The 15,641-nt window shown below is 47.5% G+C and overlaps 1 protein-coding gene across 2 annotated transcripts in view; it reads left to right on the top strand.

Moving 5' to 3' along the window:
• Positions 1–14,064, top strand: part of LOC110501898 (1-acyl-sn-glycerol-3-phosphate acyltransferase gamma) — a 28,748-nt gene extending 14,684 nt beyond the window's left edge. For both annotated transcript variants that reach the window (XM_036959351.2, XM_036959352.2), the window contains 8 exons: positions 267–498; positions 1,097–1,266; positions 1,468–1,629; positions 3,704–3,857; positions 5,212–5,314; positions 8,848–8,923; positions 9,115–9,313; positions 9,570–14,064. In XM_036959351.2, the coding sequence (XP_036815246.2) occupies positions 321–498; positions 1,097–1,266; positions 1,468–1,629; positions 3,704–3,857; positions 5,212–5,314; positions 8,848–8,923; positions 9,115–9,313; positions 9,570–9,661 (1,134 nt within the window). In that variant the 5' untranslated portion in view covers positions 267–320 and the 3' untranslated portion in view covers positions 9,662–14,064. The remainder of the gene's footprint in view (positions 1–266; positions 499–1,096; positions 1,267–1,467; positions 1,630–3,703; positions 3,858–5,211; positions 5,315–8,847; positions 8,924–9,114; positions 9,314–9,569) is intronic.
• Positions 14,065–15,641: the final 1,577 nt, after the last annotated feature.

The raw sequence follows: 15,641 nt of genomic DNA, 5'->3' as shown, positions 1-15,641 counted from the left end.
CATTTACAAACACATCTAATGTAGCAACCTGGGCTTCATTTCTGCATTTACAAACACATCTAATGTAGCAACCTGGGCTTCATTTCTGCATTTACAAACACATCTAATGTAGCAACCTGGGCTTTGTTTCTTTTTTGACCAATTTCTCCTCTTCTGTTCTTTTTTAATGTCTTTCTTTCTCCATGACACCTTTTATCTTACCTACCTTCTCCTCCCTGCCTCTCTCCTTCCTCCTGCACCCACCCTCTTCCTCTCCCCTCCCCCAGGTTGTCGTAGTGTGCAGAGGAGAGGAGTGCTCCTCAGTAGTAGTAGCAGCAGCCATGGGCCTGGTAGCTTACCTGAAGACCCAGTTTGTTCTGCAGCTCCTCCTGGGTTTTGTGTTCGTGGTGAGCGGCCTCCTCATCAACTTCATCCAGTTGTTGACGTGCGTCCTGTGGCCCATCGACAAGCAGCTGTACCGCAGGATCAACACCAGGCTCTCCTACTCCCTCTGGAGCCGTGAGTCACCACGCTGCAATTGTCCCATGTCTGTGTAAGATCCTGATGTGTTTGTGTGTGGGTGTGTGTTTGACTAGGTATTTGTGAGATCCTGGTGTTTGTTTGTGGGCGTGTGTTTGACTAGGTATTTGTGAGATCCTGGTGTGTTTGTGGGTGTGTGTTTGACTAGGTATTTGTGAGATCCTGGTGTGTTTGTGGATGTGTGTTTGTCTAGGTATTTGTGAGATCCTGGTGTGACCTCGTTAGTATGTAATGCGTTGTGTGTATAATATGAAGTCTATTTGTCACACCTCAAAGGGAGAACTTGTAACAGAATGGATCTTGTGATATTGACAACTGTGACTCAGTTGACTAGTAGAGGCAATAATTTATATTTGTGGCCTTGGAGTTGTTTGTATGAGACTGTGTAATAGAAAGCAAGTTGTGGCCTGATGTTGACAGAGTAGATTTAGTGGTGACAGAGTTCATACTGAATAACCTCCCAACTAGCACCTTTTTTTATGGACAATGTTTCGATCCAACAAGGATCTTGGTGGGGTAAAGTTGGCCAGAGAGCTGTGAATAGATGTGACTGTGTTGACCCTGTTGTCCTGTACAGAGCTGGTGATGCTGCTGGAGTGGTGGTCGGGAACACAGTGCACCCTCTACACAGATCAGGCCACGGTGGACAAGTTCGGCAAGGAACACGTCATCATCATCCTCAACCACAACTATGAGATTGACTTCCTGTGCGGCTGGACTATCTGTGAGCGATACGGAGTCCTAGGGGTCAGTAATGATCTCCAACCCTCACTGGCTCGCTCCAATTCTCTGTCACTCTATTGGCCTGTCCTGTTGACTTGTCCCTTATTTTCAGTGCAGATAAACAGGACAGTAGTTGAGTGAGCCACTGTAGACCATTGAGGTGGACCGGCGTTCTTCACATCTCTCCCTTTTTTCTGACCTAATGATCCATCTTTGTTTACCCAGAGTTCCAAGGTGCTGGCCAAACACGAGCTGCTGAAGGTGCCTCTGATTGGCTGGACCTGGTATTTCCTGGAGATCGTGTTCTGTAAGAGGAAGTGGGAGGAGGACAGAGAGACCGTGTTCAGAGGGCTAGAAAGACTCAGAGACTACCCTGAGTTTATGTGGGTGAGTATAGCTCCTTCATTATAGGGCTACATTTCTCTATCCTGGCCCAGTGTACTCAGGCTCCTTAGTCATAGGGCTACATTTCTCTATCCTGGCCCAGATTACTCAGGCTCCTTAGTCATAGGTGCTACATTTCTCTATCCTGGCCCAGATTACTTAGGCCCCTTAGTCATAGGGCTACATTTCTCTATTCTGGCCAAGATTGTTCAAATTCTTCTCATTCAGTCGGCTCTTAACAGCCATTTGAAACACTGAAAATACATTGTACATTAGGCTCAGATGGCAGTGAATCTACACATAGAATTTATCCTTGAGCACCTAGCTTCAGTCTGTTATAACAAGTCATTGGACTAGGTCCAGGAGTTCAGTCTTGTCCCGATCAGGTCTGGTTACTGTATCTCTGGTGCTATTCAACTGGCCGAGACACCACGGGAATATAGGTCAGTGTGATTCTGGCCTTCTTCCTAAAGGCCCTCTTTAGAGAGGTTTAGACACGTGCTGTCGCTCGGGCTGCAAGATTCCACGTCTGACGCTCGTTACCGGTTACCGGGAACTACCAGAGGGCTTCGGCTAATTTAGTGGTCTGATCTGATTTTTAGTGACCCCTCGAAAACCCCCCACCAACTCGACTCTGACACGGGGACAGGTCAACTTTGACACGGGGACAGGTCAACTTTGACACGGGGACAGGTCAGCTCTGACACGGGGACAGGTCAGCTCTGACACGGGGACAGGTCAACTTTGACACGGGGACAGGTCAGCTCTGACACGGGGACAGGTCAGCTCTGACACGGGGACAGGTCAGCTCTGACACGGGGACAGGTCAGCTTTGACACGGGGACAGGTCAGCTTTGACACGGGGACAGGTCAGCTCTGACACGGGGACAGGTCAGCTCTGACACAGGGACAGGTCAGCTCTGACACGTTGAGTGTTTACTGCTTCTTTGAAATGGGACACAATGACTGTCTGTCTGAATGAGGATGTCTAGTCTGTTAATGCTGTGCCCAAATGGAGTCCTTGGGTCTGTTAATGCTGTGCCCAAATGGAGTCCTTGGGTCTGTTAATGCTGTGCCCACTCTAAATGGAAGACCTTGGGTCTGTTAATGCTGTGCCCACTCTAAATTCAAATGTATTTATAAAGCCCTTACATCAGCTGAAAAACTCCCTAGAAAGGAAGAAACCTAGAGAGGAACCAGACTATGAGTGGTGGCCAGTCCTCTTCTGGCTGTGCCGGGTGGAGATTATAACAGAACATGGCCTAGATGACCAGCAGGGTCAGATGATGATAATAATCACAGTGGTTGTAGAGGGTGCAACAGGTCAGCACCTCGGGAGTAAATGTCAGTTGGCTTTTCATAGCCGACCATTCAGAGTATCTCTACAGAACCTGCTGTCTGCAGAGAGTTGAAAACAGCAGGTCTGGGACAGGTAGCATGTCCGGTGAACAGGTCAGGATTCCATATCCGCAGGCAGAACAGTTGAAACTAGAGCAGCAGCACGGCCAGGTGGACTGGGGAGAGCAAGGAGTCATCAGTTCAGGTAGTCCTGAGGCATGGTTCTCAGGTCCCCCGAGAGAGAAAGAAAGAAAGAGAGAATTAGCGAGAGCATACTTAAATTCACACAGGACACTGAATAAGACAGGATAAATACTCCAGATATAACAAACTGACCCTAGCCCCCCGACACACAAACTATTGCAGCGTTAATACTGGAGGCTGAGACTGGAGGGGTCGGGAGACACTGTGGCCCCGTCCGACGATACCCCCGGACAGGGCCAAACAAGCAGAATATAACCCCACCCACGTTGCCAAAACACAGCCCCCATGGAGATTGAGATAAGATGAGGAGTAGATTTTAATGGAGATGCACTTGATCTGTAACTCACCCTGGCCCTGCTGGGGAGTTTGATAGGGACAGAGATGAGAGGAGGCCACCTTTTAACGGGAGTGTTGTCTAAACCTGTTGTTTGCGTCTTGTCTGTTTGTATTTTTAAAACTTTGTTTCTCTTAGTGTGTTTTTTTTTTTTTTAAGCTCAATGTATCTCGCTCTCTCTTTCTTACTCTCTCTCTGTAGTTCCTGCTGTACTGTGAAGGCACTCGCTTCACAGAGAAGAAGCACCAGATCAGTATGGAAGTGGCAGAGAGTAAAGGCCTGCCCAAGCTCAAATACCACCTGCTGCCCAGAACCAAAGGCTTCACCACCGCACTCAAATGCCTCCAGGGCACAGGTGTGGCATGCATTCAAGCAAACACACACACACACACACACACACACACACACCAGGGTTCTCCCCAAAGAATGGAAGACGGGCGCCGTGCCCCCTTGTGATGTCTGGCCGTGCCCCCTTGTGATGTCTGGCCGTGCCCCCTTGTGATGTCTGGCCGCGCCACCTTGTGATGTCTGGCCGCGCCACCTTGTGATGTCTGGCCGCGCCACCTTGTGATGTCTGGCCGCTCCACCTTGTGATGTCTGGCCGCGCCACCTTGTGATGTCTGGCCGCGCCACCTTGTGATGTCTGGCCGCGCCACCTTGTGATGTCTGGCCGCTCCACCTTGTGATGTCTGGCCGCGCCACCTTGTGATGTCTGGCCGCTCCACCTTGTGATGTCTGGCCGCGCCACCTTGTGATGTCTGGCCGCGCCACCTTGTGATGTCTGGCCGCGCCACCTTGTGATGTCTGGCCGCGCCACCTTGTGATGTCTGGCCGCGCCACCTTGTGATGTCTGGCCGCGCCACCTTGTGATGTCTGGCCGCGCCACCTTGTGATGTCTGGCCGCGCCACCTTGTGATGTCTGGCCGCGCCACCTTGTGATGTCTGGCCGCGCCACCTTGTGATGACTGGCCGCGCCACCTTGTGATGTCTGGCCGCGCCACCTTGTGATGACTGGCCGCGCCACCTTGTGATGTCTGGCCGCGCCACCTTGTGATGTCTGGCCGCGCCACCTTGTGATGTCTGGCCGCGCCACCTTGTGATGACTGGCCGCGCCACCTTGTGATGACTGGCCGCGCCACCTTGTGATGACTGGCCGCGCCACCTTGTGATGACTGGCCGCGCCACCTTGTGATGTCTGGCCGCGCCACCTTGTGATGACTGGCCGCGCCACCTTGTGATGACTGGCCGCGCCACCTTGTGATGACTGGGCGCGCCACCTTGTGATGTCTGGCCGCGCCACCTTGTGATGTCTGGCCGCGCCACCTTGTGATGACTGGCCGCGCCACCTTGTGATGACTGGCCGCGCCACCTTGTGATGTCTGGCCGCGCCACCTTGTGATGACTGGCCGCGCCACCTTGTGATGACTGGCCGCGCCACCTTGTGATGACTGGCCGCGCCACCTTGTGATGACTGGCCGCGCCACCTTGTACACATTTTTTTTATTTTTATATAATTTAAGGCCAGGCACCATACCCTAATAGGTTTGGGGTTTTTTGCTTTAGATTGCAGAAAATGTCAGTTACGGCTGTTCAAAAACGCCGTACTTTGCAGCACCACCTTTTAAAAACATCCTGGGGAGAACCCTACACACACACACACACACACACACTGATGTTCTGTTCTTGTGTCTGTCATCTTCTGTTTTTAGTGTCTGCTGTGTATGACGTCACACTGAACTTTAAAGACCACCAAGTCCCCACTCTGCTGGGCATCATCAACGGCAAGAAATGCATGGCCGATATGAGAATCAGGTGGGAACAGATCAATAGATACGACCCTGTGATTATTACTGGGACTGTTTAGAATGGAAGCCCATGATGCTCTGTTAGCCCCGTTGGCACTGTTCCAAGCACATTGGTGTTTATCAGAGAGAGACAATGGACTGCTTAACTCAGCTGGAGTCTTGTGCTGCTGGGGTAGTCATGTTCTGTCCTAACCAACACACATGGGTAATGCTGCTGGGGTAGTCATGTTCTGTCCTAACCAACACACATGGGTAATGCTGCTGGGGTAGTCATGTTCTGTCCTAACCAACACACATGGGTAATGCTGCTGGGGTAGTCATGTTCTGTCCTAACCAACACACATGGGTAATGCTGCTGGGGTAGTCATGTTCTGTCCTAACCAACACACATGGGTAATGCTGCTGGGGTAGTCATGTTCTGTCCTAACCAACACACATGGGTAATGCTGCTGGGGGTAGTCATGTTCTGTCCTAACCAACACACATGGGTAATGCTGCTGGGGTAGTCATGTTCTGTCCTAACCAACACACATGGGTAATGCTGCTGGGGTAGTCATGTTCTGTCCTAACCAACACACATGGGTAATGCTGCTGGGGGTAGTCATGTTCTGTCCTAACCAACACACATGGGTAATGCTGCTGGGGTAGTCATGTTCTGTCCTAACCAACACACATGGGTAATGCTGCTGGGGGTAGTCATGTTCTGTCCTAACCAACACACATGGGTAATGCTGCTGGTGTAGTCATGTTCTGTCCTAACCAACACACATGGGTGAAGACCGGAAGGGTGAGAGGGAGAGAAAGGGTGGAGAGAGGGCAGTGAGGTCACAGAAAAGCTTCGTTGGACTAGTAACCGGAATGTTGCAAGTTCAAACCCCCGAGCTGACAAGGTACAAATCTGTCGTTCTGCCCCTGAACAGGCAGTTAACCCACTAGGCCGTCATTGAAAATAAGAATTTGTTCTTAACTGACTTGCCTAGTTAAATAAAAGTAAAATAAAAAATAAAAATAAAAAAATTCTGCAAAATTAAATGAAAATTAAATCATTAAATTAAACCATCTAAAATATAATTTCCACTTCAAGAAATGGGCCTCAATATGCATGTCAGTTCAGTGCACACAGCGTAACAGAGAAAATACAATATTTGAGAATACATTTATTTATCTCCAAACCAGTATTTTCATTGCAGATCCACACAGATCTCCAGAACCTCTCCAGAACCCATATGATGGAAATACGTTGCAGTGACGGAGAACTTTAACCCCTGCAAATGGCTCTCTGTAATCTTACAGTTTAGTCTTATTTTATTTAACCTTTATTGAGCTGAGCAAGTCAGTTAAGAACAAATTATTATTTACAATGACGGCCTACCCCGGCCCAATCACGGCCGGTTGTGATACCTCCTGGAATCGAACCAGGGTCTGTAGTGACGCCTCTAGCACTGAGATGCAGTGCCTTAGACTGCTGCACCACTCGGGAGCCCCCCAACTCCCTGTAAGAGTTGAGGTAATCTTACAGTGTAGTGGATGTTGTAACAGAAGCCTGATACCAACCCTGGTATTTAATGATGGTCTCCGACTAATTTTCATTTAATTTTGCAGAATTTTTTATTTTTATTTTTTATTTTACTTTTAAAACACAACTGAGTTTCTCAGTCCTTCATAAAAATGATCCCGGGGAAGACCCCGTGATCAAGGGACGGGAATTGGCCAAACTCGCAGTTTGATACATGCACAAAATGATCCTCTTTGCCTAAATGCATGATGGTCATGACTTCCTGACATGAAAGGGGAGGTTATTAACTTGAGCCCAGACGATTGATCTGAGATGAAGTTTTCAGTCATGGGATTTATTTTCTTCTTTCAGCCCTGCATATGTCTAATTGCGTCATGTAAAAGCAACACTTTTCAGTCATAGAAACCATTTGAATAACAACATTGAGAGACCTTCAAAGGCTCTGTTTCATTGCCTTTTTTATTAGATGGCTGATCAAGACACCTCCCCTGCATGAATGAGCCCTGTGTGAGGTTAAACAGGAAAAGTAGCCTGCATGAATGAGCCCTGTGAGGTTAAACGGGAAAGGTAGCCTGCATGAATGAGCCCTGTGTGAGGTTAAATGGGAAAGGTAGCCTGCATGAATGAGCCCTGTGAGGTTAAACGGGAAAGGTAGCCTGCATGAATGAGCCCTGTGTGAGGTTAAACGGGAAAGGTAGCCTGCATGAATGAGCCCTGTGTGAGGTTAAATGGGAAATGTAGCCTGCATGAATGAGCCCTGTGTGAGGTTAAACGGGAAAGGTAGCCTGCATGAATGAGCCCTGTGTGAGGTTAAACGGGAAAGGTAGCCTGCATGAATGAGCCCTGTGTGAGGTTAAACGGGAAAGGTAGCCTGCATGAATGAGCCCTGTGTGAGGTTAAATGGGAAATGTAGCCTGCATGAATGAGCCCTGTGTGAGGTTAAACGGGAAAGGTAGCCTGCATGAATGAGCCCTGTGTGAGGTTAAACGGGAAAGGTAGCCTGCATGAATGAGCCCTTTGTGAGGTTAAACGGGAAAGGTAGCCTGCATGAATGAGCCCTGTGTGAGGTTAAACGGGAAAGGTAGCCTGCATGAATGAGCCCTGTGTGAGGTTAAACGGGAAAGGTAGCCTGCATGAATGAGCCCTGTGTGAGGTTAAAACGGGAAAGGTAGCCTGCATGAATGAGCCCTGTGTGAGGTTAAACGGGAAAGGTAACCTGCATGAATGAGCCCTGTGTGAGGTTAAACGGGAAAGGTAGCCTGCATGAATGAGCCCTGTGTGAGGTTAAACGGGAAAAGTAGCCTGGTGTGGCAAAATCAGATGCTTGTTTTATGGCCCAGTCCTACTTTTACTGTATGAGGAACCCCCATCTGAACCTTGAGTCAGTTTGCTCCCTGGTGGTGAGATGTTGCTACAGCAGACGCTCATTCTCCTGCATTCTGTTGCCACAGCAGACGCTCATTCTCCTGCATTCTGTTGCCACAGCAGACGCTCATTCTCCTGCATTCTGTTGCCATAGCAGACACTCATTCTCCTGCATTCTGTTGCCACAGCAGACGCTCATTCTCCTGCATTCTGTTGCCACAGCAGACGCTCATTCTCCTCCATTCTGTTGCCACAGCAGACGCTCATTCTCCTGCATTCTGTTGCCATAGCAGACACTCATTCTCCTGCATTCTGTTGCCACAGCAGACGCTCATTCTCCTGCATTCTGTTGCCACAGCAGACGCTCATTCTCCTGCATTCTGTTGCCACAGCAGACGCTCATTCTCCTGCATTCTGTTGCCATAGCAGACGCTCATTCTCCTGCATTCTGTTGCCATAGCAGACGCTCATTCTCCTGCATTCTGTTGCCACAGCAGACGCTCATTCTCCTGCATTCTGTTGCCATAGCAGACGCTCATTCTCCTGCATTCTGTTGCCACAGCAGACGCTCATTCTCCTGCATTCTGTTGCCATAGCAGACCCCCCCTGCTATCTCCTGCATTGTGTTGACTGCCTGTCTCCTCTTCTCTGGCCTGCAGGCGGTTCCCTGTAGAGGAGATCCCAGAAGATGAGAAGGAGTGTGCCAACTGGCTTCATAAACTCTACCAGGAGAAGGTAAGGCTCTTTTGGTGCTTGTGGTTTAACTGAATAGTGTTAAATGTAGAGACGCTTTCTTTCCTATAGAAGTCAGACATATAAACTGATATCAGATGAGTTACACCTACTTTTATTTTGAAGTAACAGCACAATGTTTTACCAGGTTTGGTAGTAGCCACCTACTGTACCTTGACATTGTCTCTCTCCAGGATGCTTTGCAGGAGCACTACCATAAAGAGGGCACGTTCCCGGGTCCCACCATCACCCCTCCTCGCCGGTTGTGGACGCTACTCAACTTCCTGTTCTGGGCGGCCCTGCTGCTCTCACCCCTCATCAACTTCGCCTGCGGGGTGGTGGTCAGCGGCTCCCCCCTCCTCATCCTCGGCTTCAGCCTCTTCCTCATCGTAGGTGAGTAGAGGGTACACAACAGCCGCAAGCACTTCCCCTCCACTGTTACCTGGGCCTGGGACCCTGATCCAATAACAATGAGCTTTATGCAGTAGCTAACTCCAACATACACATGAATGTAACTGAAATGTTGACTAATGTGTATAATTCCTGACAACAAAGTTACATGTAAGTAAATATTATAATTTTGTGAGTGTTTTTTTCTTTGCCTCTTGAGATTTGGTCCATCTGTTTTTTTCTTTTTGGTCCACTTCAGCCTCCATAGCCATCCGGCGCCTGATCGGTGTCACCGAGGTAAAGAAGACAGGCTCCAGTTACGGCGACGAGGGGTCCAAGAAACAGAACTAGACCTCTACCTCCCCCCTGTTGGTTGCTGTACGGTCCTCCTGCGGTTCCCCTCCCTCTATTCTGTTGTCCTGCAGGTGCAGTCAGCATGCCGGGGAGGGGGCCAAACCATTACACCTAGAGATAAAACAGATCTGGATGGGACCAAACCATTACACCTAGAGATAAAACAGATCTGGAGGAGGCCAAACCATTACACATAGAGATAAAACAGATAGATCTGGGTGGGACCAAACCATTGCACCTAGAGATAAAACGGATAGATCTGGAGGGGGCCAAACCATTACATCTAGAGATAAAACAGATAGATCTGTAGGGTGCCAAACCGTTACACCTAGAGATACCACATATAGATCTGGAGGGAGCCAAACCATTACACCTAGAAATAAAATGGATATATCTGGAGGGGGCCAAACCATTACAGATAGATAAAACAGATCTGTAGGGGGCCAAAACATTACACCTAGAGATAAAACAGAGAGATCTGTAGAAAGAAAGAGAGAGAGCGTTATGACCATGGAATGAGTGTGGAGAGGGAGAGAGAAAGGAAGACGGTCTGGAGCCAGCTCTCTGTGGAGTAGGAGAGGGCAGAAGGAGAGGCTATTGACCAGGCTCTTTGCCCCCTTAACAACTCCCTCGGATGTCCCCGGCCACGCCCACCCTTCACCTCCTGACCACTGGGGTCCTCACCACCGGACAACTAGTCAGCTCACCACACAGAAACAAGCCCACTTCCTGTTCTGAGCTAACCACTTCCTTTTCCTGTCACATGCTCTGGTCCTTTTTTTTTGTTCTTTTTTTTTTTGAGGTGGTGTTACTCGTGTTCACCTCTTGTAACAACATACAGTACATCTCCCCCTCGTTTTACCAAATGACTGGACTTCAAATGGGAACCAGTTTCTTGAGGCTCAGCCTGGTTTCCACTTTGCTTTTAACCTCTAAGAAAAAGGTGTTTATTTTTTCACTGTGCTTCCTATCTCTGCTGTGGGAGCCCGCCCCCTTTTATATTTGTTGTCCAGATTCCAAATCAAATATAATGGGGCGTTTCCATGATTCTACAAGTCTATGCATTCTGGTCACTGTTGAATATTACCACGGCACTTATTTTCATCTGGGCTATGTACAACAGCAGAGATGGGACTTCCAGTGTTTTAAATACTGAGGCAGGTTTCTGTGTGTTAAGACTACAGTAAAGGGCTCTGTATTCATTAACTACACACTAATTAACTACTTACTAACATTTTGTTATCTTTGACATGATATTTGACTCCACTGTTCCAACGCCCTCAAGTTCTGACTAATTATTATTTTATATAGGCTTTTTTCCCCATTCTCCCATGCTTGCTCGCAAGTAGATGTCTGCACACACATTAACATGCCATTTTATGACTAGCCAGTTCCTGAGTGAACTTCTCTTCTTCTGTTGTCTCCGCTCTGTTTTTACACAGCTCAACCACCCCTGGTGTCTTTACACAGCTCAACCACCCCCGGTGTCTTTACACAGCTCAATCACCCACGGGGTCTTTACACAGCTCAACCACCCCTGGTGTCTTTACACAGCTCAACCACCCCCGGTGTCTTTACACAGCTCAACCACTCCCGGTGTCTATACACAGCTCAATCACCCACGGGGTCTTTACAGAGCTCAACCACTCCAGGTGTCTTTACACAGCTCAACCACTCCAGGTGTCTTTACACAGCTCAACCACCCCCGGTGTCTTTACACAGCTCAACCACTCCAGGTGTCTTTACACAGCTCAATCACCCACGGGGTCTTTACACAGCTCAACCACTCCAGTTGTCTATACACAGCTCAATCACCCACGGGGTCTTTACACAGCTCAACCACTCCAGGTGTCTTTACACAGCTCAACCACTCCAGGTGTCTTTACACAGCTCAACCACCCCCGGTGTCTTTACACAGCTCAATCACCCCCGGTGTCTATACACAGCTCAACCACCCCCGGTGTCTTTACACGGCTCAACCACCCCCGGTGTCTATACACAGCTCAACCACCCCCGGTGTCTATACACAGCTCAATCACCCCCGGTGTCTTTACACAGCTCAATCACCCCCGGTGTCTTTACACGGCTCAACCACCCCCGGTGTCTATACACAGCTCAACCACCCCTGGTGTCTTTACACAGCTCAACCACCCCTGGTGTCTTTACACAGCTCAACCACCCCCGGTGTCTATACACAGCTCAACCACCCCTGGTGTCTTTACACAGCTCAACCACCCCCGGTGTCTATACACAGCTCAACCACCCCCGGTGTCTTTACACAGCTCAACCACCCTCCATGTCAGTGTGACTCTTATAATAACCAATTCCAGTCAAAACAGACTATAACCCCACCTACCCTTTTATAGTTGAAATGCACTAGCTACTGATTCTCTCCAGCTGTAGACTCTAGTAATGTTTGCCTCTGCAAGGGTGACTGTTTGATTGGTTACTAAGTTCTCATCGGCTAAGGTGATTGTTTGAGTGGTTACACCGTTCCTATCTCTTAGGCTAGGGTGATTTGATTGGTAACTAAGATCCCGTCCTACCTCATCTCTTAAGCAAGGGTGATTTGATTGGTTACTAAATTCCATTCCTACCTCATCTCTTCCTCTACTAAAGTCTTGGTGCACTGTGGGTAGTTGAATATTCTCCATGTTAGTTCTGGCATGTTTATTAGGCCCTGATGTATGTTGACATGGTGCAGGAGCAAAAGGATCTTATTGAATTGCAATTACATGTGTCATTTAACAGAAGCTCTAATCCAGAGCAATATACAATACCGTCCCTAACAGTACTGTTCTACATCTCAGTAGCCAGCGATATGTTACTAAACGCTGCTTCCAGGTCCTGAGCTGCACAGGAAGGAGGTTTTTGCCCCGTTGTTTATTTTCTTGCTGCTATTCCCTGCATGCTACAGCACCACCCTGAGCTCAGGCACTGCAACTGCACTTGCTTTCCAACACACCTGCACTTGCTTTGAACACATCGCACATTGTTTATCTATTTACACTCCGATGAGTGTAAATGGGAGGGTGCTGACTTTCCTTTACAAACTGGGATTGGCATGAAAGCAGGTGTCAGATTACAGGTGACTGGTATTTCCTGAGTGCAACATGCAAACATAGCAGCAACACGTCGTCGTCATCCCTTGTCTGGAGACGACACCCAGTCTGTTACAACATCACCAGCTTTTCACCGTGTGTTGTTGATGTCCTTTGTTCCTATTTTATTTTATTGTAGCGTTTAAATGTTTTTTTTTTAACCAGGACAGATTCATGCAAGCCTTAACAGAGTGCAGCTTCATTATATTGTGTGAATTTAGGCAGACCACGCTTCCTCAGACCCCTTATAGTACATTTGGATTGGCAAGTGGTGTGGGAGACTGAATTAGTAAGGTTCACATACATCTGCCCTCTGTTTAAAAAATAAAAATAACTCCTGTTTATTTCTCAATATAGAATCCTGGAAACAAGTATTTTTTTGGGGGGGGGTTAATGTTAAGGCTGAAGAGATGGGGGTTCCATGAGAATCTGCTGATTGTTACAGTAATAGTTAAGAGGGCCCCATTTTTAGTAATAGACTCCGTGTCCCATGATGCTTCTGTGTTCGATACCTCTTACAACTCCTGTTAAATCTCTCAACTGTCAATACAATTGCTTCAGTAGCTTTAGAGAGATCTGGGCCCACATCCACAGAGTCTAACAGTAGGAGTGCTGATCTAGGATCTTTCCATATATTCTTATTAATTCTGATCTAAAAGGCTAAACTGATCCTATATCAGTCCTCCTGCTCTGAGAGGCTTTGTGGGTATGGGCCCTGTTCTAAGTTGTGGGGCATACGTTTTATATCATCTTCAGTGTCCTTCCCATACTGTAATTCCAAACTACAGTACCCATCAGGCACTGGTGCAGTCCCACCACTCCCTCAGGTAACTATCAGTCAACAGTGTTTACACAGGCAGCCCAATTCTGATATTTTTTCACTAGTTGGTCTTTTGACCAATCGGATCAGCTCTGAAACAGATTTGATGTGAAAAGGCCAATTAGTGGAGAAACGACCCAAATTGGACTGCCTGTGTAAACGCAGCCTATGGTGTATCTATTCCAGAGCAACAGGACAAATGCAGAGAAGTTAACACTATTTGACATTTTCTAACACTGGAGGTTTGTACTGCAAAAAAATCCCACTAATTTCTGATTTTCTTATTTTTGTTAAAGTTCTCGAAACTAAAGAAACAAGTAACGGTAGAAATTCATCACTGAAATTTGAACCTTTTTTGGCATGAAAGTTGTTAAAGTTGCATCTCGACTCAACTTACATTTGTCTTTTTTCTAAGTCTATTTGTATCTGTTGTTTCTTTAAGTAAACAATTAAGAATATTAAAGGATTTAATCAGGCAATTCTTATTCTTTCAGTTTGTTTGAATTATGCAGCAGAACCACACTGTCTTCAGACCGATGACGTCGTTCTAATGAGACAGCGGTGTCATTGTCTTAGGTCAGCTGATAGTTAATGGCAGAACCACACAGAGCAGGCCTTTTAGCTGCGTTTACACAGGCAGCTAATTCTGATCTTTTGTCCAATTGTTGGCGAAAGAGCTGATCTGATTGGTCAAAAGACCAATTAGTGGGGGGTATAAATCAGAATTGGGCCGGCCTGTGTAAACACGGCTATAATACAATATAGAGCAGAGCTCCACTGTACAGTGGCTATAATACAATATATACTGTACAGTGAATTTGGGAAAGTATTCAGACCTTTTGACTTTTTCCACATTCTTACGTTACAGCCTTATTCTAAAATTGATTAAATAAAACATTTTCCTCATCAATCTACACACACTACCCCATAATGACAAAGTAAAAACAGGTTTTTAGAAATACTTGCAAATGTATAAACAACAACTGAAATACCTTTATTTAGAGAAGTATTCAGACCCTTTGCTATGAGACTCGAAATTGAGATAATGTGCATCTTGTTTCCATTGATCATCATTGCGATGTTTCTACAACTTCATTGGAGTCTACCTGTGGTAAATTCAATTGATTGCACATGATTTGGAAAGGCACACACCTGTCTACATAAGGTCCAACGGTTGACAGTGCATGTCAGAGCAAAAACCAAGATCTGGGGAAGGGTACCAAAACATTTTGAAGGTCCCCAAGAACACAGTGGCCTCTATCATTCTTACATTGAAGACGTTTGGAACCACAAAGGGTCTTCCTAGAGCTGGCCGCCTGGCCAAACTTGAGCAATCGGGGGGGAAAGGGCATTGGGAGGTGACCAAGAACCCAATGGTCACTCTGACAGAGCTCCAGAGTTCCTCTATGAAGATGGGAGAACCTTCCAGAAGGACAACCATCTCTGCAGCACTCCACCAATCAGGCCTTTATGGTAAATTGGAAGCCACTCCTCAATAAAAGTCACATGACAGTCCACTTGGAGTTTGCCAAAAGGCACCTAAAGACTCTGACCATGAGAAACAAGATTGTCTGGTCTGATGAAACCAAGATTGAACTCTTTGGCCTGAATGCCAAGCGTCACATCTGAAGGAAACCAATGGTGAAGCATGGTGGTGGCAGCTGTGGGAATGTTTTTCGGCAGCAAGGACTGGGAGACTAGTCAGGATTGAGGGAAGATGAACGGAGCAAAGTGCAGATAGATCCTTGACAAAAACCTGCTCCAGAGCGCTCAGACTGGGGCGAAGGTTCACCTTCCAACAGGGCAACGACCCTCAGCACACAGCCAAGACAACGCAGGAGTGGCTTCGGGACAAGTCTAAATTTCCTGGGGTGGCCCAGCCAGAGCCCGGACTTGAACCCGATCTAACATCTCTAGAGAGATCTGAAAATGGCTGTGCAGAGATTCTCCCCATCCAATCTGACGCATCTTGAGAAGATCTGCAGAGATTAATGGGAGAAAGTCCCAAAATACAGGTGTGCCAAGCTTGTAGCCTCATACCCAAGAAGACTCAAAG

This window comes from Oncorhynchus mykiss, chromosome 22 (genome assembly GCF_057628025.1).
Source record: "Oncorhynchus mykiss isolate SJ-2025 chromosome 22, ASM5762802v1, whole genome shotgun sequence".
Taxonomy (NCBI): domain Eukaryota; kingdom Metazoa; phylum Chordata; class Actinopteri; order Salmoniformes; family Salmonidae; genus Oncorhynchus; species Oncorhynchus mykiss.
The sequence above is the reverse complement of the archived record's forward strand: the minus strand, read 5'-3'. Positions and strand labels throughout refer to the sequence as shown.